Raw genomic sequence first — 26025 nt, 5'->3', positions numbered from 1 at the left:
TGTCTTACAAGGATTCATACTATCATTTATTTGCTTACAATTAAGAGTTTTTTCCCTTGGAGGTCAGTTTTTAAATGAGGCATACCTGTAAATGATTATGATGCAATAATAACAATGATTTTCATATGCTATTTGTGAATTCTGTTCACCGTTCTGAAGTTTTATTTCACATACAGTAAGTCTGGTTATCTGACGCGCCTCAGCAGGAGTCATGGTTTATGGGCACTTCTTTCAAATCTATTTATGCCTCTGGTTTTGAAAATGTAACACAACAAAAATTAATAATAATATCATCATCTACTCAGTGAATATGTGTCTCACCTGGCAATAGACCATTTGAGCTTTAGAAACAGGTATCAACTTGTACGTTTTCAAAACGAGGAAGTTACAACAGACCTTGAAGAACAGCTCATTTTGTAGTCTCACAGCAAAAGTCGAATGTTGGAATCGTAGGACATGAAGGATAAAATGAAAACCTTAAAAGGCACCGGAAAGAAAGACATATTTCTCAAAACAAAAACGAAAAACCACATCAGACTGACAACAAACTACTCGCGAGTAGGAACAGATGGCAAGAATACAGGGAGAAAATATCTTCAAGGAGTGGACAGAAAGGAGCTGTCAACGTAGACTTATATACTCAGCTAAGCTATTAATTACAAGTGCAGGTAAAGTAAAAGGTATTATTACAAAGTACTTATTGCCCACTGACTGTAACTGAAAGAACTACTAAAGGATATAAATAAGAAGGAAAATGCATCTAGAAAAAAAGGACTGAGATGCCAGAAGCAAAGATAGGCAAAGCAATCTGCAAAACATCTTGGTAAATATAAATATTGACGATGTTTATGGTTAAAAATCCAACCCTTTTTGATGTTTCAAACAAGAAGGACCTTAATTGTAAATAATGTGGAAAACACAGAAAATGGGAGGAGGAGTTTCAGATGGAAGTTAAAAACTAACCAAGGTCTCTGTTTTGGGAGGAGGAAAATAAAAATAATAATGATCTTAACATCTTTTTGAAAAATATAAAGTTATGTTTTATGTTAAAAAATGTATATTACAAAAACAGTAGAAATGGAATGTGTATCTTCCAAGCTGATAGAGAGAAGATAAAGGAAAATAAAGAGAAGAGTGTTAGAAAAAGAGAAAGAAGTACAGGTTTGGTTAATAGTAAAAAAAGAAATAAGAGTAGAAATGAGACTAAATATCTCGTCAACCAAAATAAATGTAACTGTAATTATTTGTTAAAAAGAAAGGGACTTTTAGGTTGAATTTTAAAAATCAAGGTATAACCTATCAATCAAGAATCATACCTAAAAATTTACATAGAAAGTTTGAAATAGATAAAGACACACGAGGATAATACTTATCAAAGCATATTTTGTTTTCCTCCTCCATAGCAGGACAGATTTGCATTGGGAGCTTATATCAGAGACTCTAAGCTAGTTTGTTAGCATCTCGAGAGCTTTTTCATTCAAGCACCTCCACGACCAGCACAGTGCCTTACACATAGTAGGTATCCAATAAATGCTCACAGAAAGGGCAGATAGGAAATTTTGGAAAAGCATTTGAAATGATCTATCCCACCACTTAATTTTACATGTATTATGGGACATGTGTTAGTTTACATGTATTAGTTGACTTTCCCAAAGGTACACAGGTATTCCTACTACCTCTAGTAAATGAACATCCTATGCCCTACAGTTTACAATGGGCTTTTAACATTTTTTATTTAGGTATATTCATGTAAAAATGGACTGTGTACAACTTGACGAATTTTGACAACTGTATATGCCCCTGAAACCACCACAATCAGGATGCAGAACATTTCTATTACCCCAGGCCCTCTGAAGTTTACCCCTCCCTCCACCCCCATCCCTAGGTAACCACGGATCTGCCTTTTGACATTATAGATTGGCTTGCATTTTCTAGAATTTTATGTAAATGGAGTCAAACAATACGTGCTCTTTTGTGTCTGGCTTCTTTTGCTGAGCGTGATTTTGAGATTCATCCATGTTGTTGAATGTATCCGTAGTTCTTTTCTCCTTCTTCCTTCTTCTCCTCCTCCTTTTTTTTTGGCTGAGCAGTATTCCATTTTATGGAGGCACCACAATGTCTTTATCCATTTGCCAATTGATGAACATCTGGGTGGTTTCTAGCTTGGGGTTGCTGTGAATTAAGCTCTAGGAACATTTATGTGGACAAGTCTTTATGTGGACATGGGTTCTCATTTCTTTTGGGTAAATACTTAGAAGTAGAATGGCTTTATAGTAGGTTTACTTTTTTTTTTTTTTACCATTTTTATGGAGATATAATTCACATACCACACAACTCACCCATTTAAAGTGTACAAGTCAATGGTTTTTAGTACATTTAGAGAGCTGTGCAGCCATCATCACACTGGATTCTAGAACATTTTCATCACCTGAAAAAAAGCCCTCTTAGCTATTATCCTTCCACCACGTCATTTCCCACACCCCCAACCACTAGTCTACTTTCCATCACTAAAGATTCCCCTGTTTTGGACTTTCATATGAACGGAATTGTATGACTTGTGGGTTTTGTGTGATGGCTTATTTCACTTACCATAATGTTTTCGTTGGTTCATATATCCTGTAGCAGATATCTTAATTCTTTTCTTTTTGACATCTTTTTTTAGAGCAGTTTTAGGTTCAGAGCAAAATTGAGAGGAAGCTATAGAGATCTCCCATATACCACCCCAACACACACCACACATGCATAGCCTCCCCCATTACTGACATCCCCCACCAGATGGTACGTTTGTTATAGCTGATGAACGTACATTGATACATCATTATCACCGAAGTCCACAGTTTACCTTAGGGTTCACACTTGGTGTTTTTATGTCTGCATAGTATTTCATCATATGCGTACATCACATTTATTGATCAGTTCATCAGTTGAACATTTGGGTAGTAGGTTTATTTTTAAGAAACTGCTGAACTGTTCCCCGAAGTGGTCGTACCATGTTATATTCCCACCAGCAGTATATGAGCGCTCCGGCTGCTCCATATCCATGCCAACACTTGTTATTTTCAGCCATTCCTGCTGTTGAGAAGCAGTTCATAGCCAGAATCGCTAACTAGAGGGCTGTGGGTATAAATTAGGTCATCAGGCTCTCTGGTCTCTGGGCAGGTAAGGGTAATAAGGACATAGCTTCATGCTTAGGCAAAGGCAGGGACAGTAGAACTGTGTACTTGAGCCTGAAGAATGAGACTCACTTTTGGTGCCCACAGGGAGTTAGTGACACTGACGACATAGTCTCCACCTATTCAGCCCAGTGCTTTGTGTGGGACGGGATTACTATATACACAGCTGACAGGCACGGGACATTCAGTCGCCTGCCTCCATGCAAATGTGGGGAACGAGGCCAGGAAAAGCAAGTCATGGCCTGATTCTTTCATGCAGGGGGAAGTCCCAGTTCTTTCTTGAATGGCCTATTCTGGGCTGGGGGAAAATCCCTCCCTCTTTTCTACCAGGTACAGTGGGGAACAGGCTAGAGGTACATTTTCTTGGCTTAATTGTTCTATCCTAAGCTTAACCACCCATTTGGAGATGAAGAAAAAACATTATTCCACTGTCCCCAATCTTGGAGCTGATCAGGAGGGTTCTGGCTAAGCTGGTTAAAGAGAACTCTGAGACAGCTGCTGGAAAGCGGAGTTCCCACTGGATCCTACCTCATACCTGAAGGAATGTCTCCAAAGAAATCAGAGGCCCCCATTGGAAATAAAATCATAAAAGTATGTTTTAGTCTAACCAGGCTGCTATAACAAAATGCCACAAACTGGGTGCCTTATGAAAAACAGAAATTTATTTCTCACAGTTCTGAAGGCTGGAAGTCTGAGATCAGGATGTCAGCAATGGTCAGGTGAGAACCCTTTTCCCATTGCATCTTCACATGGTGGACGGGGAGCTAGCTCTCTCGGGCCTCTGTGGTGTCTCATTTATAAGGGCACTAATGCTTTCCTTGGGAGCTCCATCTTCATGACCTAATCAACTCCCAAAGGTGCCATCTCCTAATACCATCACCTTGGGATGTCAACATATGAATTTTAGGGAGCTACAAACATCCAGACCATAGCAAAGTACTAGAAGAAAATATGAAATCTTAAAAATTATCTCAAAGAGAAGGTTTTGTGTGCTACTTAGCCATGGAATACAAGATGATAAATTTGACTATATAAGAATTAAAAATTTTTTACATGGCCAAAATTCCTATAAACAAAGTCAAAAATAAAATGATAAGCTGGGAAAATATTTACAATGCTTATTACAGACAAAGTGTTAATTTCCTTAACATATCAAGACTTCCCAAAAGCCAGCAAGAAATGTACCAAAAATCCAGTAGAAAAATGGTAGAAATGAACAGAAAAGCCACAGAAAAGGAAACAGTATTGATTCCTTAATATTGGGGAAAGATGCTCAACTCTACTCATGAGAAGGGAAATGCAAATAGAAAAGAGATACTGTTTTTTGCCTGGAGGTGGACACCACATCCAGACAAACTCTGTCACGAACAATCACACCTCCTCTCTATTCTTCTAAGGGCCCTTTCATCTTTCCTAAAAATCACTTTCTCTCCCCTAAGATCATGTACATCCCCCTTCCCCTTCCCCTATTAAGATGGTGTTTAAACCTGAATTCTAAGCCACCGTGGGATTCACTCACTTTCCCCTGGCTATCTCCCCTGTATCCATGAGGTATACATGTTAAAACTTCTCTTGTTAATCTGTCTTTTATTACAGGGGTCTCAGCTAAGGACTTAGAAGGGCAGAGGGAAATTATTTTTCCTCTCCTACAGGGCCTTGGCTTCAGAGGACCCCATCCGGGGATGTTCAGGACCAGTCAGGGAGTGAGTGTTCCTGAGGTTCCGGAAGGGAGGAAGGCTGTGGAACTTTATTTCCTTCTCTGAAAGAGCGGAGGGTCTCTCACTGGTTGGGTGTTCTGGGTTGGGGAGAGAGTGGCACAGGGCAAGGGAGTGGAAAGTAAATTTAGTAAGTTCGCAATATTTTGCTCAGTGTTACACGTGAAGCAACCAGGATGCAATGAATATGAGCTTCTCTGGCCTGGAAAGGCTTGCCAAGACTGGCTGGAGACAAATACGTGGGAGAACCATGGGAGTGGGTGCTAAAGCCATGTGCGTGCTGGTCCAGTGGCCCACAGGGGAGCCATTGTAGAGAGCTGCAAGAAGCTTCATGCCATCGGCATGGCTGCTGCCGCTGGGAGCGTGAGCCGGGCCCTGAGTGCTTTCTGCCCAAGGCGGGCCTGCAATGTACAGGTGCTTGAGTGGTGTGACCTGGGTGTCCCATCCTAGGGTTTGGATCCTAGAAGCCCATGGTTCCAGTACTGGATGAACAGGGACCATGGACAGAGCTTCCCCACAGATATAAAGATGGCTGGGTTTGTTGGCTCTCCCCTCACGCCCGCGGACCTGCTGAAGGAGCTGGACTCTGGAACATTCACAGCAATGCTTCTTCTTCTCATCTTAAGTCTGTCGTGTTTCAAGTACATTATCGATAACGTAAGCGTTTGTAGGCTGCAAGCAGTCCATCCGTAGCTAAGCGTGTTCCAAGGTCCAACTTAACACAGCTTCAGAACATGATTCCTTTGCTAGCAAATTAGACACTTGCAGTAGCTGGATGCCAGGAAAGTCCCTTTAAATACTTTAAGGGCCTGAACCATTGCTGATGTGGGAGAAGACTCCCCGGGTCTTTCACGTGAAGCTGGAGGGGTGCCTGCCGCAAAGATTCTGGCCCTGCCCTCCAGCTACCTGATCCATTTCACCTGGCTGAGACCTAGGTGGAACCAGGATTCAGCATCTCAGAGGTCAGGAACAAGACAGCAAGGGGCATCCTGGTCCCTTTCAGGCTCTGTGTGATTCTGGCCCAGTTGGGTCCTTGGTGCCAGGACCACAGGCTTTCAGAAGGAGATTTGAGCTGACAAACGGACAACAGAACATCATAATGGCAGAAACAACCTCAGGGCTGGAAACAGACGCTGTAATCACAGGAGAAAAAACCCACAACAAATTCCAAAATCTAACCCTTAAGATCCCTGGATCAGGGAGGGGAAGGACGGGGAGATTCCCCTTATGGTAGAAACAGGGCAACATGAAGAACGTTGTGCAGTCAAGCTGAAAATTAAGCAGACGTGAGTTTCTTTAATTCAAAGCCTTAATTATTCTGACGTCTTCCATAACTTAATCTAAGCCATCACTTCAGCTTTAATTATGCATAATGAAATGGATTACTTACAGTAACTAATATGATAGGAAAAACTGAGAGGTGAGAATTGGTAACTTAGCAACTGTTTATTCATCTTTTTCTTCAGCCCATGTTTATTGACTACCTACTATGTTGCAGCCTTTACTACAGTCCTATTAGGAAAAATATAGCATATACTATGGGCCAGTTTCTTTTACTTCATTAGCTCATGGACTGCTTGCAATAATACTGCATCACAGGTATTATTCTCCCTGATTTATAGAAGTGGAACTGAGATTCTGAAAGGGTAAGTAATTTGCCTAAGGTCACACAGAAAAAACTTTTTTTTTTTTTTTGCCATTTACCTATTTTAGAGAGAAACATACAGACTGACATTTTGAATCTTAACTCCTGTTTTTGTTTTTGTTTTGGTCGCACCGCACAGCTTGTGGGATCTCAGTTCCCCAACCCAGGATTGAACCTGGGCTGTGGAGGTGAAAGCCTGGAATCCTAACCACTAGGCAACAAGGGAACTCCCTTAACTTCTGTTTTACACAGGAAAAGTCAACTTTTCCTAAGGGAAAAATGAGTGACCAAAATTGTCCTTTTGGGAAATTAACCTGACAGTTGCCTGTAGGATGCATCGGATGCTACAGAGACAGTCCAGGTCAGAGGCCAGGACCTAAGTCAGAGAGGTGGCAGCCAAACTAGAAAAAGAAGCTACATGGGGCACTGTGGAGGCTAGAAGGGGCTTGATGAAGATTTGGACATGATGGGCAAGTTACTCATCCTCTCCAAGCCTTAGTTTCCTTGTGCCCAGAAGGGGCTGTAACCGGTTTATTTAGCAGTTTCAATCCAGGGGCATATAAACAGAAATGGCTTTATTTTTCCTCCAGTCATCGTTTTTAATCTGCCTCTATTACATCTCCCTTTCTTGTTTCTTAATAGCTTGCTTCCTGGTCACTTGCAGTTAGTCATCGTCCTTGATAGTCACAGCTTCCATCTCAAACTCAGTTCTCATTTCCAGCCTCTCCCCTGCTGCACCCTTGGCGCCTGGGCGTGGGGTGTGGTCCAGCTCCCTTGCCCTGGGGGGGAAGGTGGGAAGGAGGGAGAGGAAAGGGGATGAGCGTGGATCCCTAGCTGGCCCTCCTTGCTGTCTCCCTCCATTGGTTGTGGTAGCTCTCTGGGTTCAGACAGACTAACTAGCCAGGGGTGACCTCTGTGTATCCAAATGCTGGCTCACTAGTGGGGCACACGTGCTCTTCAGAGCACCTGGGGGTCTCCCCGTGGCTCATGTCCCTGGTGGGGAGGGACAATGCCCCCATCCATCCCCTGCCACCAGCCTTGGGCTGCTGGGCACCCCTCTCCCAGCAGGCAGTTCTCGAGTGAAAGGAGCAGGAGAGAGGGTCCAAGTCCTGCTTCCTTCCACTCTGTCCACTGTCTTCCTCCTGCACCATGTTGAGGGCAGGGGCTGCTCCACCACCACCTTCCCTCTGCACGGCCACCGCTCCTTGTCTGGGTGGAGGCTGGACTCGAGCTGTGGTTCACTCACCGGGTCTTGTAGCCTGGCACAGGGCTGCATGAGGCATGAAAGCACTGCACAGGGCAACACCTGGCCCCAAGGGAATAGGCCACATCACCCTGCAGTGGGCAGAAGCTTCCACCAAAATCTTCCTCCACTGACATCTTTGAGGGCTGGAGGGGCGGTGGATGGAGTCAAAGGGCAGTGTCTACAGTTGCAGATCTGCCTTGAGGAGGGGTCTGGCCCTTGGTTCCTCTCTTTATTTTATTTTTTGGCTCCTCTCTTTGGAATGAGTGCTTTAGTCTCCAACTCTGAGTCTGACTCATCAATTCAGGAGAGCAGAAAAATTCCTACTTGCCTACCCCTGTTTCCGAGAATGACAACGTGCCTGGTAACAGGGAGCCCATCATGGATGACTCTGTTTATGTCCAGCTTTTACCATCCACTCTTTCTTTGCTCTTTTGACTTTTATTCTGGGGCTCTCTGTACAGATGCATGGTGGGTGTGGACTTTTTTTTTTTTTTTTTGCGGTACATGGGCCTCTCACTGTTGTGGCCTCTCCCGTTGCGGAGCACAGGCTCTGGACGCGCAGGCTCAGCGGCCATGGCTCACAGGCCCAGCCGCTCTGCGGCACGTGGGATCTTCCCGGACCGGGGCACGAACCCGTGTCCCCTGCATCGGCAGGCGGACTCTCAACCACTGCGCCACCAGGGAAGCCCGGGTGTGGACTTTTAAGATGGACTCCTAGCTGACCAGGGCTGGTTGGCTGGCCTCTTGGTACCATGCAGTCACAGAAGGGGGGAAATCAAAGAACAAACAGTCCTGTGGTGTTTGGAGTCTCCCTTAGTGACACTAAGGCCTCTGTTTGATTTCTCGCATGGTAACAAAACCAGGAGGGGAAGGTGAGTGGCACCTGGAATAGACTCTGGGTGTAAGGCGGGTTTCAGGTCCTGGATAACACGCTGGAAGGGTGCACAGAAGTGAACTAAAGATGCAGGAGGCCATCCTCTTCCTGCTTCTCCTGGGCGCCCTGTCAGGTAGGAACTCTGTTTTGCCACCTGTCTTGGCCCATTCAGTTTGCTTGATATCATTGTGTAATAAAGTCCCCAAAGAGGAAATTGCCTCTGGGAGGCTTTGTTCAAGTGTGGGCTTCTCAGCGTCAGGGAGCCCTGAGAGGCTGGGATGGTGTATCTGGAGAAGAGGGTACCCAAAAAGCCACCATCTAATCAATGTTCATACAGACTTCACTTCCCCTCTTATGCTAACTGGCCTGTGTGGTCCTTTCAACACCTAAAATTGGGAAAAGAATTTTCCTAGTAGGGCTTTTTATGTATGTCAGCCAGTCTTTGTGGAGATTCTGGCCTTACTCTGGAGCCTTCTGGGGGCCAACTGAGGTTGCAAATCACCCTATGGGAAAACCGAGGTACTGAGGGGCTAGTGTCTCAAGTCTTGAGCAAAGAAAATTTCTGATAGAAGCCAAAGATTCACCTCATGCTTCTGGCACTCCCTCTTCCTAACTCAAGAGCTTCAAGCATCTTGGATGATTTTTCAGTGTTGTCAGCTTGGATTACTTAAATTGAGCCCTTTAAATTAAATCTTATTTTTGAATAGGTAGTATATGCATTATGTATGGAATTCAATCATGTTAAATTTGCAGATTAATTTAGGGATAATTTACATCTTTGATGAGTTATATAGTAAAAAGTGCTTAGAGGAGTGTCTGGTACCTAGTAAATGCTTAGTAAATGTTAGTGATTATTATGTACGACATTGAGTCTTCCTATCCAAGAACAGGGCTCTAGAAACTTATTCAAGTCTTCATTTGTTTTCTCAGGAGTATTTTGAGATTTTTTCTTTCATGTAGATCTTGCACATTCTGATTGTTTATTTCTAGTTCTTTTTCTTTTTAGCAGTTGTAAATGGAATTTTCTCTTCCCTTTTATCTTTCAGTTGATTGTTATATAATGTATGGAAGTTTTTTGATGAATTATCTTATTATCTGTAATGATGTTTCAGTTGATTCTCATGCATTTTCCAGGTTTGAAGATGAGAAATATTTGTTCTTTTCCTCGTTTTTTTTTTTTTTTAATCTCTTATTTCTTTCTCTTATCCAACTACTGGGCCTGTATCTTCAGATTGCTGTTCAATAATGATGAGTGTATACTCTTGTCTTGTTCTCCATGAAGCATGATGTTAGCTTTTGGTATGAAATAGCTTTGGGTATGTTTTATATGTTAAGGAGATAGCTTTTATTCTTATTTAGGCTATTTGCTTGTAAGTCAAAATGGATTTTTAAATCAGATGTTTTTTCAAGATCTATAGAAAGGACCACTTGATTTTCCTCTTTGATCTGTTGATAACATAAATAAATCACGGTTTCCTAATAATATTGAAATGTCTTTAACCTTGGGCTTTTAGAGGGCAGGAGGAACTGTGAGTGTGAAGCTGGGCCTTGAGCTTCTCAGACTCTCACTTAAAGTAAACATTGGAGATTTTCCCAGAAATATAGGCTTTTAGGGTCATAATCATTTGAGTTAAGAGGTGACATTTATTGTCATTGGGGGAAGAGTGAGGTTAGGAAGAATCCAGCATCTTATACTGAAACATTATCATTTGGAACCTTCTCATCAGATATGTGAAAGGAACAGATCACAAAAGTTTGCAAGAAATACTTGAGATTCTTTATAAACACCACATTCCAATCCCTGCCTCTCCAAAAGACCATGCACTGTACTGCACTTTTGCTTCCATAGGTCAAATCCTACTTTTTGGAAGGTCTACTGTGATGCAGACTGTTTCTCTCTCACCTTCTTAGGTGAGTCTGAGAACCTGATCCTTACCCTTGATCTCAGAAACATCAGGGTCACAGAGGATTGGGGGAGGGGAACAGCCACACCAGTCCCTGCCTTTGGGGAATTGGAAACACGCATCACCAAAATAATCTCAAACAAAGTAACATTCTCCAGTATCCTTTTTCCTCTCATTTGGTCTAACTCCTATGCATCCTCCAAGGCCCAATCAGGCCCAAGCTCCTCCATGGAGCCTTCCCAGGTTGCCCCAGCTCTTGGTGCACACTCTCCCTGCTGCACCCTGGAGCTCCTTTCATCTGCACATGGAATGCATTTTAAGGGTTTAGTACAGAGCCTAACACAGAGTAAGTGCTCAGTGAAAGGTAGCAGGAATTATACTATAATTCATCCGTTATGTGTCTGCCCTGTCTCCTCAAGTGGAACGTCAGCCCTACAATAAGAGGTTTCACGTTTCTTCTTGCTCTGTGGTCCCTGAGTGCCAACACATATAGCGTAGCTAATAAATGTTGTTTTTGTTGATCATTATCCCTTTGGGGACCTGTTTTTTCCCCCAAATTTACTGATATTCCCTAAATGCAGAAATTTAGATCATCTGCCTACTTAATATTGGCATTGAGATTGGCTTCTGTCTTTTTCACCTCCTATTAAGATGAGGGAAAGAAAACATTTTCTCTTTGGGATGCTAAAGTGTCCCATTCCAGTGACAACTTAGAAAGGAAGGCCCTAAAAGAACATAAACTACACAAGACTCCCAACTGTAGCAGGGGAAAGAGTTGAGATGCAACAATCTCTGGCTCCATCCGTACCAAAGGACCATGTGTCATTCGTGGGAGATAGAGAACTTAGCAAAGGCCCCTTGGTGTATTTAAATCCACTGCACACTGAAGTTGTCTCCACTTTGAGAAAGTCTCCAGGGAACTAGCTTTTGTCTGAGTCTCAGGGAAATGAAAAGTACCAGTGTGTTTAATGGAAGAAGGGCTCCTTGGTAGCTGGAAGACCCGCAGGAACATGAAAAAGTTACCAGGCCCACTGACCTGAGTTTTGTCCACGGAGCACCAGGTGTGAGGCCATCTTGGTCTCTCTAGGACAATCCCCAAGTCTGCCATCTGGACCTAGACCCCTGCTAGGTGGTGTCAGGAATCAAAAGAGGCCCCAGGCTCAGTGTATTTTGCTGCTGAGGAAGCAGGTGCAACCCCTCCTGAATGCTCTTATTAATTTGAAAAGGCAGGAAGGTATAGTCCATTTCCAGAAAGTCTTTCTGTGGGTGATTAATCCTTTGTATGGGATCCAAAGAACATTATAAAAAGTTTCTACTTTTTCTCTCATGTCACTTTCCTATTCAGACAACCTCAGAGAAGCAAAAGGCCATCCCTCCTCTCAGTCCTCCCTCCCTCTTCCTTTTCCATGGCAACCCAGTTGTCTCCCCCTCACCTCCAGCTGAAACACTCACTTCCTGGAGTCTGCCTGCTTTTCCACCTCCAAGGAGCTGCAGGAGGTTTGCGAGAAGCCAGCCCCCCTCAGGCCAGCACCAGAGTGACGTGGCAAGACAAACAACCCCCTCTCTCGCTAATGATGACCTAGTGCCATTTACACTGTAGGTGTAAGTGCAGATTTCACAGAATCATTACAAGACTCACCATCCTTTCTTCTGTGTCCTACTAAGGGCTCTCTTCTATTAGCCTTTGCGGGGTAAAGAATCAGCCCCCCAAAGTGGGTGGGTGAGCATCCCATCCAGGAAGGCATACACTGTGGAAATGAAAGACATAGGATAGGAAGACATTGCATATAGTGAAACAACACTGTATAATGTTTTCTAGTATGTTGAGTGTATGCATTTTCTTATACAGTACCTGTGACAGTGAATTCCAGTAGGGCTGCAGTTAGTCTGAGTGGCTTTGGTAAAGTTCCTGCACAGAGCTGACTCCCGTTCGAGGCAGGAAGTCTGCTGATTAATAGCACTGCTTTGTAACCACGGCTTCCGGGAGTTTGGGGACAGTTTGCAGCGGCCTGGAAGCATTGTTATTGATGACGGTGAGACTGATGATTGGCACCTGGCCTCGGTGAGCTCCTCAGAGGGCTCTGCTCTTGGCGCTGGTTATGTAACAGGATGGTACCTACATAAGCATCAAAATAGAAACAGTTCCAGCAGAGACTCTAACTTGGGCTCACTGTTTCCAGGGTATCAGTGACTATGTTGGTGGTTCCTGATCTGAGCAAGTGCACTTTGCTCTGGCTCTTAGGGACAAGAGGACAGCAGGAGCTGGCACCGGGCCTCTCCCGTCCTCTTGCTACGAGGCAGTGTTCGGCTGGGATGCACATCCTTACTTTAATGTTGTTGCTATACTGTATCCTTTTTCTGTGATCAACTATAGATGTGGAAGCATTCTCATTTGGGTCCTGTGTGTCTTCTTGAACAATTGAACAATTAGAAGTGTTTAATGGCTACTGTCAGTGTAGCAACACAGCCCTGAGAGATAGAGTTGACAGAGGGCCCAACAGAAGTTAAGGGATCAGCCTAAGGTCACATAGTCAAGTAGCAGCAAGGCACAAAGCAGCTCTGATTCCAAATCCCTTTCTCTTTTCACAACACTCCTCTGACTTCTTTCACTACCATTTGGATTGGTTAATAGAGAGAATGAAGAGGTATTTATCACCTCAGGTGAGACCTGCCCTGTGTACCAAAAGCAGAGCTGTAAGTAAGAGCTGCTGCATCCCCGGAGGGAGAAGATGGCATTGCCCCACACTTCCTGGACCACGTCATCAACTTTGGTGTCCGAGATCCACATGGTCAGCTTCCTCCCCTGGAACTGAGGCTGCGGAGGCCTTCATTATCCCCACACGTGCTCCAGGGAGGGGGCCTCCTTGGTTCCTTTCTGGCAAGGCAGTGGTTTTGCTCATTTGGAAACAAGCGAGCCCATCATCCAGCCAGCTCTCAACCACAAGCTAGATGTTTCAGGGGGCTCAGTGACTGATAATAAACCTTTTTTTGTGCTTTTTCTTTTTCAAAGTGTACCCGTCAAGCAAGTATAATTTGCTTCTTAATTAAGATGCATGTGTAAGTCAAATTCCATTAAAGCCTCTTTCTTGCTCTCAAGCACTCAGACCACCAGAGAAAATTTGGAACACCAGTCTCAAAAGGAAAGTGCATGATGTCTTAGGGAGAGTGGGCCCCTGGCTCCCAACCTTCCCTCTGCCACCGATTAGGTGGGTGCCTTAGGACACATACCTTAAAAAAAAAAAAGAAAAGAAAAAAAAGTTTAAAGTCTTTACTGGAGTATAACTGCTTTACAATGGTGTTAGTTTCTGCTGTATAACAAAGTGAATCAGCTATACGTACACATATATCCCCCTCTTGCATCTCCCTCTAACCCTCCCTATCCCACCCCTCTAGGTGGTCACAAAGCACCAAGCTGATCTCCCTGTGCTTTGCGGCTGCTTCCCACTAGCTATCTATTTTACATTTGGTAGTGTATATATGTCCATGCCACTCTCTCACTTCGTCCCAGCTTACACTTCCCCCTCCCCATGTCAAGTCCATTCTCTACATCTGCATCTTTATTCCTGTCTTGCCCCTAGGTTCTTCAGAACCTTTTTTTTTCTTTTAGATTCCATATATATGTGATAGCATACAGTATTTGTTTTTCTCTTTCTGACTTCCTTCACGCTGTATGACAGAATCTAGGTCCATCCATCTCACTACAAATAACTCAATTTTGTTTCCTTTTATGGCTGAGTAATAGTCCATTATATATATGTGCCACATCTTCTTTATCCATTCATCTGTGAATGGACACTTAGGCTGCTTCTATGTCCTGGCTATTGTAAATAGAGCTGCAATGAACATCGTGGTACATGACTCTTCTTGAATTACGGTTTTCTCAGGGTATATGCCCAGTAGTGGGAATGCTGGGTCACATGGTAGTTCTATTTTTAGTTTTCTAAGGAACCTCCATACTGTTCTCTATAGTGGCTGTATCAATTTACATTCCCACCAACAGGGCAAGAGGGCTCCCTTTTCACCACACCCTCTCCAGCATTTATTGTTTGTAGATTTTTTGATGATGGCCATTCTGACAGGTGTGAGGTGATACCTCACTGTAGTTTTGATTTGCATTTCTCTAATGATTAGTGATGTTGAGCATTCTTTCATGTGTTTGTTGGCAATCTGTATATCTTCTTTGGAGAAATATCTATTTAGGTCTTCTGCCCATTTCTGGATTGGGTTGTTTGTTTTTTTGATATTGAGCTGCCTGAGCTGCTTGTGTATTTTGGAGATTAATCCTTTGTCAGTTTCTTCGTTTACAAATATTTCATCCCATTCTGAGGGTTGTCTTTTCATCTTGTTTATGATTTCCTTTGCTGTGCAAAAGATTTTATGCTTCATTAGGTCCCATTTGTTTATTTCTGTTTTTATTTCCATTTCTCTAGGAGATGGGTCGAAAAGGATCTTGCTGTGATTTATGTCATAGAGTGTTCTGCCTATGTTTTCCTCTAAGAGTTTGATAGTGTCTGGCCTTACATTTAGGTTTTTAATCCATTTTGAGTTTATTTTTGTGTATGGTGTTACGGAGTGTTCTAATTTCATTCTTTTACATGTAGCTGTCCAGTTTTCCCAGCACCACTTATTGAAGAGGCTGTCTTTTCTCCAGTGTATATTCTTGCCTCCTTTATCAAAGATAAGGTGACCATATGTGCATGGGCTTATCTCTGGGGTTTCTAATCTGTTCCATGGATCTATATTTCTGTTTCTGTGCCAGTATCATACTGTGTTTATTACTGTAGCTTTGTAGTATAGTCTGAAGTCCGGGAGCCTGATTCTTACAGCTCCATTTTTCGATCTCAAGATTGCTTTGGCTATTCGGGGTCTTTTGTGTTTCCATACAAATTGTGAAATTTTTTGCTCTAGCTCTGTGAAAAATGCCATTGGTAGTTTGACAGGGATTGTATTGAATCTGTAGATTGCTTTGGGTAGTATAGTCATTTTCACAATGTTGATTCTTCCCATCCAAGAACATGGTATATCTCTCCATCTGTTTGTATCATCTTTAATTTCTTTCATCAGTGTCTTATAGTTTTCTGCATACAGGTCTTTTGTCTCCTTAGGTAGGTTTAACCCTAGGTATTTTATTCTTTTTGTTGCAGTGGTAAATGGGAGTGTTTCCTTAATTTCTCTTTCAGATTTTTTCATCATTAGTGTACAGGAATGCAAGAGATTTCTGTGCATTAATTTTGTATCCTGCAACTTTACCAAATTCATTGATCAGCTCTAGTAGTTTCCTGGTAGCATCTTTAGGATTCTCTATGTATAGTATCATGTCATCTGCAAACAGTGACACTTTCATTTCTTCTTTCCAATTTGGATTCCTTTTAGTTCTTTTTCTTCTCTGATTGCTGTGGCTAAAACTTCCAAAACTATGTTGAATAATAGTGATGAGAGTGGGCAACCTTGTCTTGTTCCTGATTTTAGTGGAAATGGTTTCATATTTTCACCATTGAGAATGATGTTGGCTGTGGGTTTGTCATATATGGCCTTTATTATGTTGAGGTAGGTTCCCTCTATGCCCACTTTCTGAAGAGTTTTTATCATAAATTGGTGTTGAATTTGGTCAGAAGCTTTTTCTGCATTTATTGAGACAATCATATGGTTTTTCTCCTTCAATTTGTTAATATGGTGTATCGCATTGATTGATTTGCAGATATTGAAAAACCCTTGCATTCCTGGGATAAACCCCACTTGATCATGGTGTATGATCCTTTTAATGTGTTGTTGGATTCTGTTTGCTAGTATTTTGTTGAGGATGTTTGCATCTATGTTTATCAGTGATATTGGCCTGTAGTTTTCTTTTTTTGTGACATCTTTGTCTGGTTTTGGTATCAGGGTGATGGTGGCCTCGTAGAATAAGCTTGGGAGTGTTCCTCCCTCTGCTATAATTTGTAAGAGTTTGAGAAGGATAGGTGTTAGCTCTTCTCTAAATGTTTTATAGATTTCGTCTGTGAAGCCAGCTGGTCGTGGGCTTTTGTTTGTTGGAAGATTTTTAATCACAGTTTCAATTTCAGTGCTTGTGATTGGTCTGTTTACATTTTCTGTTTCTTCCTGTTTCAGTCTTGGAAGGTTGTACCTTTCTAAGAATTTGTCCATTTCTTCCAGGTTGTCCATTTTATTGGCATAGAGTTGCTTGTAGTAATCTCTCATGACCCTTTGTATTTCTGCAGTGTCAGTTGCTACCTCTCCTTTTTCATTTCTAATTCTATTGATTTGAGTCTTCTCCCTCTTTTTCTTGATGAGTCTGGCTAATGGTTTATCATTTTGCTTATCTTCTGAAAGAACCAGCTTTGAGTTTTATTGATCTTTGTTATTGTTTCCTTCATTTCTTTTTCATTTATATCTGATCTGATCTTTATGACGTCTTTCCTTCTGCTAACTTTGGGGTTTTTATTGTTCTTCTTTCGCTAATTGCTTTAGGTGTAAGGTTAGGTTGTTTATTTGAGATGTCTCTTTTTTCTTGAGGTATGATTGCATTGCTATAAACTTTCCTCTTAGAACTGCTTTTGCTGCATCCCATAGGTTTTGGGTTGCCGTGTTTTCATTGTCATTTGTTTCTAGGTATATTTTGATTTCCGCTCTGATTTCTTCAGTGATCTCTTGGTTATTTAGTAGTGTATTATTTAGCCTCCATGTGTTTGTATTTTTTACAGATTTTTTCCTGTAACTGATATCTAGTCTCATAGCATTGTGGTTGGAAAAGATACTTGATATGATTTCAATTTTCTTAAATTTACCAAGGCTTGATTTGTGACCTAAGATATGATCTATCCTGGAGAATGTTCCATGAACACTGGAGAAGAAAGTGTATTCTGTTGTTTGTGGATGGAATGTCCTATAAATGTCAATTAAGTCCATCCTGTTTAATGTATCATTTAAAGCTTGTGTTTCCTTATTTATTTTCATTTTGGATGATCTGTCCATTGGTGAAAGTGGGGTGTTAAAGTCCCCTACTATGCTTGTGTTACTGTCGACTTCCCCTTTTATGGTTGTTAGCATTTGCCTTATGTATTGAGGTGCTCCTATGTTGGGTTCATGAATACTTACAATTGTTATATCTTCTTCTTGGATTGATCCCTTGATCATTATGTAATGTCTTTCTTTGTCTCTTGTAATTGTCTTTATTTTAAAGTCTATTTTGTCTGATATGAGAATTGCTACTCCAGCTTTCTTTTGATTTCCATTTGCATGGAATATCTTATTCCATCCCCTCACTTTCAGTCTGTAGGTGTCCCTAGGTCTGCAGTGGGTCTCTTGTAGACAGCATATATACGGGTCTTGTTTTTGTAACCATTCAGCCCGTCTATGTCTTTTGGTTGGAGCATTTAATCCATTTACATTTAAGGTAGTTATCGATATGTATGTTCCTATTCCCATTTTCTTAATTGTTTTGGGTTTGTTATTTTAGGTCTTTTCCTTCTCTTGTGTTTCTTGCCTAGAGAAGTTCCTTTAGCACTTGTTGTAAAGCTGGTTTGGTGGTGCTGAATTCTCTTAGCTTTTGTTTGTCTGTGAAGGTTTTATTTCTCCATCAAATCTGAATGAGATCCTTGCTGGGTAGAGTAATCTTGGTTGTAGTTTTTTGTACCCTTTTTTTTTTTTTTTTTTTTTTGTGGTATGCTGGCCTCTCACTGTTGTGGCCTCTCCCATTGTGGAGCACAGGCTCCGGATGCACAGGCTCAGCAGCCATGGTTCACGGGCGCAGCCGCTCCGTGGCATGTGGGATCTTCCTGGACCAGGGCAAGAACCCATGTCCCCTGCATCGGCAGGCAGACTCTCAACCACTGTGCCACCAGGGAAGCCCCTTGGTTGTAGTTTTTTCCCTTTCATCACTTTAAATATGTCCTGCCACTACCTTCTGGTTTGCAGAGTTTCTGCTGAAAGATCAGCTGTTATCTTTATGGGGATTGCCTTGTATGTTATTTGTTTCTTTTCCTTTGCTGCTTTTAATATTTTTTCTTTGTATTTAATTTTTGATAGTTTAATTAATATGTGTCTTGGCACGTTTCTCCTTGGATTTATTGTGTATGAGAGTCCCTCCACTTCCTGGACTTGGGTGGCTACTTCCTTTCCCAAATTAGGGAAATTTTCAAATATAATCTCTTCAAATATTTTCTCAGTCCCTTTTTTTTTTCTCTTCTTTCTTCTGGGACCCCTATAATTCAAATGTTGGTGTGTTTAATGTTGTCCCAGAAGTCTCTGAGACTGTCCTCAATTCTTTTCATTCTTTTTACTTTATTCTGCTCTGTGGTAGTTATTGTCACTATTTTATCTTCCAGGTCACTTATCCGTTTTTCTGCCTCAGTTATTCTGCTATTGATTCCTTCTACAGAATTTTTAATTTCATTTATTGTGTTGTTCATCTTTGTTTGTTTGCTCTTTAGTTCTTCTAGGTCCTTGTTAAACGTTTCTTGTATTTTCTCCATTCTATTTCCAAGATTTGGGATCATCTTTACTATCATTATTCTGAATTCTTTTTCAGGTAGACTGCCTATTTCCTCTTCATTTGTTTGGTCTGGTGGGTTTTTACCTTGCTCCTTCATCTGCTGTGTATTTCTCTGTCTTCTCATTTTAGTTAACTTACTGTGTTTGGGGTCTCCTTTTCTCAGGCTGTAAGTTCATAGTTCCCATTGTTTTTGGTGAATGCCCCCAGTGGGTAAGGTTGGTTCAGTGGGTTGTGTAGGCTTCCTGGTGGAGGGGACTGGTGCCTGTGTTCTGGTGGATGGGGCTGGATCTTGTCTTTCTGGTGACATACCTTATACTTATCTGTAGAATGAATGAACTGAATATTTGGTGAATTTTATATCTTATTAACTGCTCTATTTTTAGGGTGTGGACCCTAGCCACTAATTATTATTATTACTATTGCTTTAATACTGCTACTACTGCTTTTAACAGCAAGGAAGCTGGAGAAAGTGGGTGTTGGACTAAGAGTTGGGAGATCCAAGCTTGGCCACCTTTCTTATCAGTGTCCCTGGAGTGTCTGCCTCAAAGTTTTTAGGGTTCAGTTACATGACCCTGGCATACATAACTGTTTCCTGGGAAGAGAGGCCTCCAGATGAAAAGCAGAACAGCTCTGGCAAGAATGTCAGCAGAAAGGGCATATTCAAAGACACAGCCTGGTTTTATCCATACATGGAATAGGTAGTTCTCAACACAAAGTGCTTAAGGGCCACTGGATAGATCCACTTTTCCCTCTGAAATATTTCCCTCACTGCTATGTGAAATAGGACCACTCAGGGAAGAGCACAACAAGCTCTATAAGTGTAAGGAGGCAGCATGGAGCCATGCAAAGGAGTCCTGTCCTTGGAGTCAAAGACTTGGATTGGAAGGTTGGTTCTTCCATAGAATTAGCCTCTCAAACCTAGGGCTTAACCAAGTTATAATTAACGCAACAAGATCAATGGATACACTCCCCATGAAGCAAACTAGGAGCTTCGGCTGGACATATTTGGGGAGCATGGCCTCTCCAGTTTGCCACAGGACCCGCAGCAAGGTTGGTGGCTGTGGTAATCTATCTGTTCAAGGTGAGGCTGTGGGGAGCCCTGAGTAGGGCTTAGCAAGCCTCTCATAGCCGAGCCCATATCAAGCTAATACCCAGCACCATGCCTTATGCTGTTCCCCCAAATGGCCTCTTATAGATCACATCACTCAAATCTAACATCTTGGTCATGTGTCCAATCTCTTACCAGCTCCCAGCACCATCTTGTTATGCTGCTACCAGGTCATAGAATAACCACAATGCATCCCACATGCAGGGTCACCTGATGAGCATGGAGCAACAGACTGTCCGTAGTGGGGGACATGCAGTCTGTTATATACAGACCCAGATGCATGAGCCAGAGCCCCCCATGGCCACTTACCGGGTGTGTAGTCTCAGGTGTGTGAAATCGTGGCAGCAATACCTACATCCAGGGACCACGGTTAGAATGGATGAAATCAGGCACACCTAGCATGATGCCCAGTGAGTAGGTGCCCAGTGAAGGTGAGTGGTTACTAGTTTCAGTCTGTTCCTTTGGGTCGGGCACTACCTTACCCCAGGCTATTCTTGAGAAAAATGTAGTGAGTTACATCTTTGTTTAAACATGCTCAGAGGCCTCCTTCCTCGTTGGCTAGAGGGATACGAATCACTGGAGTGAGTGGGAGGGGGCAAGATCAGGTCGGGGGTGGGGCCCTTGGAGACAAATTGCCAACCTTTCATTTTGCTCATGACCATCTTGCCCTGCTGAGCTGGGAGGGAACACACTTGTGAACAGCTTGGGGGAGTGGGGTGGAGATTCCAGTGGTGGGAAAAGAGGGCTTGAGGGAATTATACCCACAAAACCCAACCCACCACAGCAGTTGATTATTTTTCTCATTTTGAAAAACTATTTTGGGGAACTTTTTGCCTCTAAATACTCCAGGCATACTATTTTGCTGCTGGTTTTTTAATCACAAGGATGCTCTAATATTAAAGTCAATTTTAATAGATTAAAAAAATCCATTTGTATTCACATCACCCTAAACCTCAGCTGTTTTGACATTTCTGAGTCCTTGCACAGTCCTTGCCCATAAAATCGGGTAATGCCGCCAGCAAAAAATAACTTATGCATAATGCATTTTAGTCTCTAAACGAAATCAGATGATTTTAGATTTAGGAAAGCTTGTATCGGTGAATGTGTTTATATTTCACTTTCTCCTGCATTTCTACCTACCTCTCTGCATCCCCTCCCCCAAATTTGAAATAAAAACATTCTCTTATACAAGCCAACATTTTCCCATGGCTTGTTTGTTTCTAGAAATTTTGCACCTTTCAGATCTTTCTACTGTTCCCCCCTACCTCCTCCCATTCCAGGAATTTTTGTCCCCAGTGGCTAACGGTGGCCAAGGTTGGAAGCTGGCTGAGAAGCAAGACCTCAGTGTAAATTTTGGCTTCATTACTTATTATTCACCATGTGTCCTTCAGCTTGGTTTCCTCATCTGTAAAATGATGACACTAATATTTATCTGAGAGGATTATTCTGAGGAGTAAATGAGAGAAAGTATTTTACATGATGCATTTATTTGGACCATTGGTTAAGTGGTAATTGTATTAATTTCCTAGGGATGCCGTAACAAATTACCATAAACTGAACAGCTTAAAGCAGCAGAAATTTATTCTCTCACAGTTAAGGAACCCAGAAGTCTGAAATCAAGGTGTCAACAGGATTGGTTCCTTCCAGAGACTCTGAGGGAGAAGCTGCTCCAGGCCTACCTCCTGGTTTCTGGGGGTTGCTTGCCATGCCTTGGCTTGTAGCTACATCACTTCAGTTTGTTCCTCTTTCCTAACATGGGCTTCTTCCTTGTGTGTGTGTCTCTGTGTCCTATCCTGTTCTCATAAGGACACCACTCACTACATTTGGGGCCCACTCTAATCCAGCACGACCTCCTCTTAACTAATTACATTTACAAAGACTCTACTTGCAGATAAGCTACATTCTGAGGTTCTGGGTGGCCATGAATTGGGGGGGGCACTATTCAACCCCTACAGGAACCATCATTATGGAAGCATAAAGAATATGACCCACTGCTCTCCTCTGTGCTGGCAAAATCCTGCAGAGTGTCAAGGAGACCTTAGAGTGTCCTAAGGCTTTCCTGGAAGAAACACATTTTCTCTGACATCATAACATTCCCTGTTTGTAATGCAGCCCAAGGTAATTCACGGGCCTGCCCTGAGTCTCTCACTACCTTCTCTGTGAAATGGGAGTCACTCTATCGAGCATGATGTACTGATTGACCCTCTCCATGATGCCCACAGCATCCAGTAATAATAAATCATTGTCCGTGAGATTCCTTAGGGATGTGGGGAGAGCTGGCATGATTTTGGAGTTCTCATGCACACTCCATTCTCAATGGCCTCTGAATCAAACACTGACACGGAGAAGGAAAATAAATTCTTAGAGACTCCCTGGCCCTTGTAAGACAGAGGATGCCATGGCCAGACTGGGTCCTCCAAGGGGTGTCTGTCTTCTAAGGCATCACATTTCCCTCTCCCTGGCTCTTCACAAAGGCTGGGAGAAACCAGAAAGGAAGCAGAGAGACAAAAGAAAGACAGCAGCGTTATTTCCAGAATGACAGAAGCAGATTTCATGATTGTTTGCTGGTGGTTGTTTTCTTGGCTTTGAGATGATCTCGCATTCCTGTTTCCAGCTCTTGGCAAGAGTCTTCATTCTTGGGGAGTGACTGGGTTCCAGTGTTGCCCTGAGCTACGAGTTGAAGCCACAGACCAAGCTGCTAAGTGCTTGTTTCCAGCACAAGGCTTTGTGCTCATGTCATTTTGCATCCTTTTTAAATCCGCAGTGGGACATGCACTACACCTAATCCACTTACCTGCTACAAGCAACGTGGCAGAGAATTCTCCACCTGAGACTTCAGTGCACAAGTTTTCTGTGACATTATCAGCATCATTGTCACCTGTGATCCCAGGGTTTCCCCTAATCAACTCAAGTCCCCTCACTGAGGCCTTCAGGGTGAACTGGCTGTCAGACACTGACTTTGAGGTAAGCACCACCTTACTCCCAATAGGAGCTGCTCACAAAGAGGGGTCCTGAAGATGGGGTGGATGGGATTCTCGATCAGTGATCATTTCCTCCTCTTTCCCTGGTTTAATCTCCCCTCTTGTAAGATCCGGGCATTCTGTTTGGGGCATTCTACAGCCCTCTGTGCTAGATGCCCCTATAGCTTTGGACTTTTTCTCCATTTAATTCAGTCCAAATGAACAATGTGTTCAATTTGCTACAAATAAAAGGTTTGTTTCTTATTGCCAACCACCCTCACACGATAACAGGTGTTAGAGGTGCTGACAGTAACTGAATTCTTTGGGTGGCACGGTTTGTGTGATGATCTCCTTAAAAACGAGGCCCTGATGAATTTGTACCTGGTGATTCTTCTTTTCTATGATTCTGTAATTTTTCAGAAGGAAATTTATGAGGAGACATTTCATATGGAAGAATGCACCCTTAACAAAAATATAAGTCTGGATGTCCAGCCATACTATGTGAATGTTTCCTCTTGGGCAATTCAGACCCCAATCATTCACATTCAAGAGCCACGCCACTGCTGCTGTTTTCTCGTTTGTCATTTGGGTCTTTTCCAAAGTTTTCACTTCTCCTTAGGCAGGACAAACCTGCTGATTGCATGTCTACTGGTAACCTCAAAGGCCTTCTAAGGATGTCTTTAGGGTCTAGGTGTCTGGACCCGCTTGTACTGCATTATCCCTCAGGCCTACCTCATTCCTCAATGGGCGTAGGGACCTCCCACAGTCATCATCAGCTTTGCCCCTGCTCCCACCTGCCATTGCTCTGGGTTTCTGGTGGGACCCAGTGGGCCTGCTTGGTCTAGGCTCGGTTGCCTCTCTGAGATACATAAGGTGTTCTTAAACCCAGCTGATGATTAGAGCCACTAGGGGAGCTTTCAGAAAGTGTGCATATCTGGGCCCCAGAGCAGACCTGTGGAGCCCAGGACTTGAAGGCAAGAACCCAGCATCTGGTATTCTCTGCACCCCAGGGGTGGGCCCTCTGGTATGCAAGGAGCACACATTCAGGAAGACTTCAACTCACCATCCAGGGTACATTCCCAGGGCCCACATACTGTTTCTGTGACTTCCCTGCCTATCTACCTGCTCCCTTGACTTCCGGTTCATCTTTAACAGCTGTTGCTTATCTGTGCCTCTAAGCCTTGCCAGTTGCTTACACTTACAGAGCACGTAGTATACACCGGACACTGCGGAAAGTGCTTGACATGTGTTTACTCTTGTAATATTCACAACAAGCCAATGATGTTATTTGTATGATTATCTCCTTTGTACAGGTGGGGGAAATGATGCAAAATTTAACAGAGAGGTGAGACAACGTGCCCTGGGTTGTACAGCTACTGCTGTGCTGAAACTGGAAGGCAGGTAGTCTGGTTTTAGAGCTCTCATTATTTTTTTAAACAGTTCTATTGAGACATAATACACATAGCATATAATTCACCCGTCTAAAGTACACAAGTCAGTGGTTTTTACTCTATTCACATACCATCACCACGATCTAATTGTAGAATGTTTTCATCACCCCAAAACAAAACCCCAAGTCCATTAGCAGTCGCTCCCCTGTCTCCTATCCTCCCAGGCCCTGGGAACCACTGAACTACTTTCTGTCTTAATGGATTTACCTATTCTGAACCCCTTCATATGAATGGAATCATATTGTATTTGGTTTTTAATGACCGGCTTCTTTTCACTTAAGCATAAAATTTCAAAGGTCACACATGTTGTAGCACGGATCAGTACTTCAGTCCTTTTAATGGCTGAATAATATTCCACTGAATGGATATACTACATTTTGTCTATTTGTTCATCAGTTGACAGATATTTGGGTTATTTCCACTTGAGAGCCCTCATTCTCAGCCTCTCATAGTCTATAGCCTTTAATGATGAGGATGACCAAGCTATTTCAGATTTTCAGATGTTCTAAAGCACGTTCAGTGGCTTCCCTTGTGGTCCAGTGGTTAAGAAGCCACCTTCCAATGCAGGGGACTTGGGTTTGATCCCTGGTCGGGGAACTAATATCCCACATGTCACAGGGCAACTAAGCCCACACGTCACAACTACTGAGCCTGTGCGCTCTAGAGCCTGTGCCACAACTAGAGAGCCCACGTGCTGCAGCTACTGAGCCTGCATGCTCTGGAGCCCACACACCACAACTAGAGAGAAGACCATGCGCTGCAATGAAGAGCCCGTGTGCTACAGTGAAAGATCTCGCATGCCACAACTAAAACCTGACACAGCCAAATACATACATACATACATACATACATACATAAATATTAATTTAAAAAATGAGGGCTGTTTAAAAAAAAAAAAGCACGTCCACATCCTGGTCTCTTAATTGTTACTACTAAAACTGATATTATCACTATTAAAATTGCAAATCCCTATTCTAGAAATAACATCACAAAGAGACAGCAAGGTTAACTGCTGATTTGTCTGAGATCACAGAGCCAGAAAGGATGAAATAAGAACTTGACTCAGGTCTTCCCATTCCCAGTGTCAGGCTCTGTCCCCTACACTGCCCTGCACATCTACTCCTGCTTGCATGAGCCCCCAAATCCTCCGCTATCATACCTGCCCTTCCCACATTCCATGTGTGATTCAAGCAGGGCTGTCAGTCAAGAAGGAGTTCCATCCTGTTCCTGACCTCTAGAAATGGAGGATTTCTGAGCCTCTCCACTGATCTAGGTCACGTGTTCAGTGTACAGTCCCAGTCCTGGTGCCCTCCTGGCACCACAGCCAACAGCTGCCCAGGACCCCATGTCGGTACTAGGATGGGCCACAGGTTCACACATCCTGAAGCTGTTCTCAAGAATTTGTTGCTGCTCTCCAGAAACTACCCAGTATTATCAACCATCCCCTGCAAGAAGTCGCTA

General features: G+C 42.9%; 1 protein-coding gene across 1 annotated transcript in view; it reads left to right on the top strand.

The window, feature by feature from the left end:
- The first annotated feature begins 22886 nt into the window (after positions 1–22886).
- CDHR3 (cadherin related family member 3) overlaps positions 22887–26025 on the top strand; it is a 47769-nt gene continuing 44630 nt past the window's right edge. The window contains exon 1 of the mRNA XM_067747634.1: positions 22887–23117. Within this exon, the coding sequence (XP_067603735.1) occupies positions 22887–23117 (231 nt within the window). The remainder of the gene's footprint in view (positions 23118–26025) is intronic.

Source organism: Pseudorca crassidens, chromosome 8, assembly GCF_039906515.1.
Source record: "Pseudorca crassidens isolate mPseCra1 chromosome 8, mPseCra1.hap1, whole genome shotgun sequence".
NCBI classification, from domain to species: Eukaryota; Metazoa; Chordata; class Mammalia; order Artiodactyla; family Delphinidae; genus Pseudorca; species Pseudorca crassidens.
The sequence above is the reverse complement of the archived record's forward strand: the minus strand, read 5'-3'. Positions and strand labels throughout refer to the sequence as shown.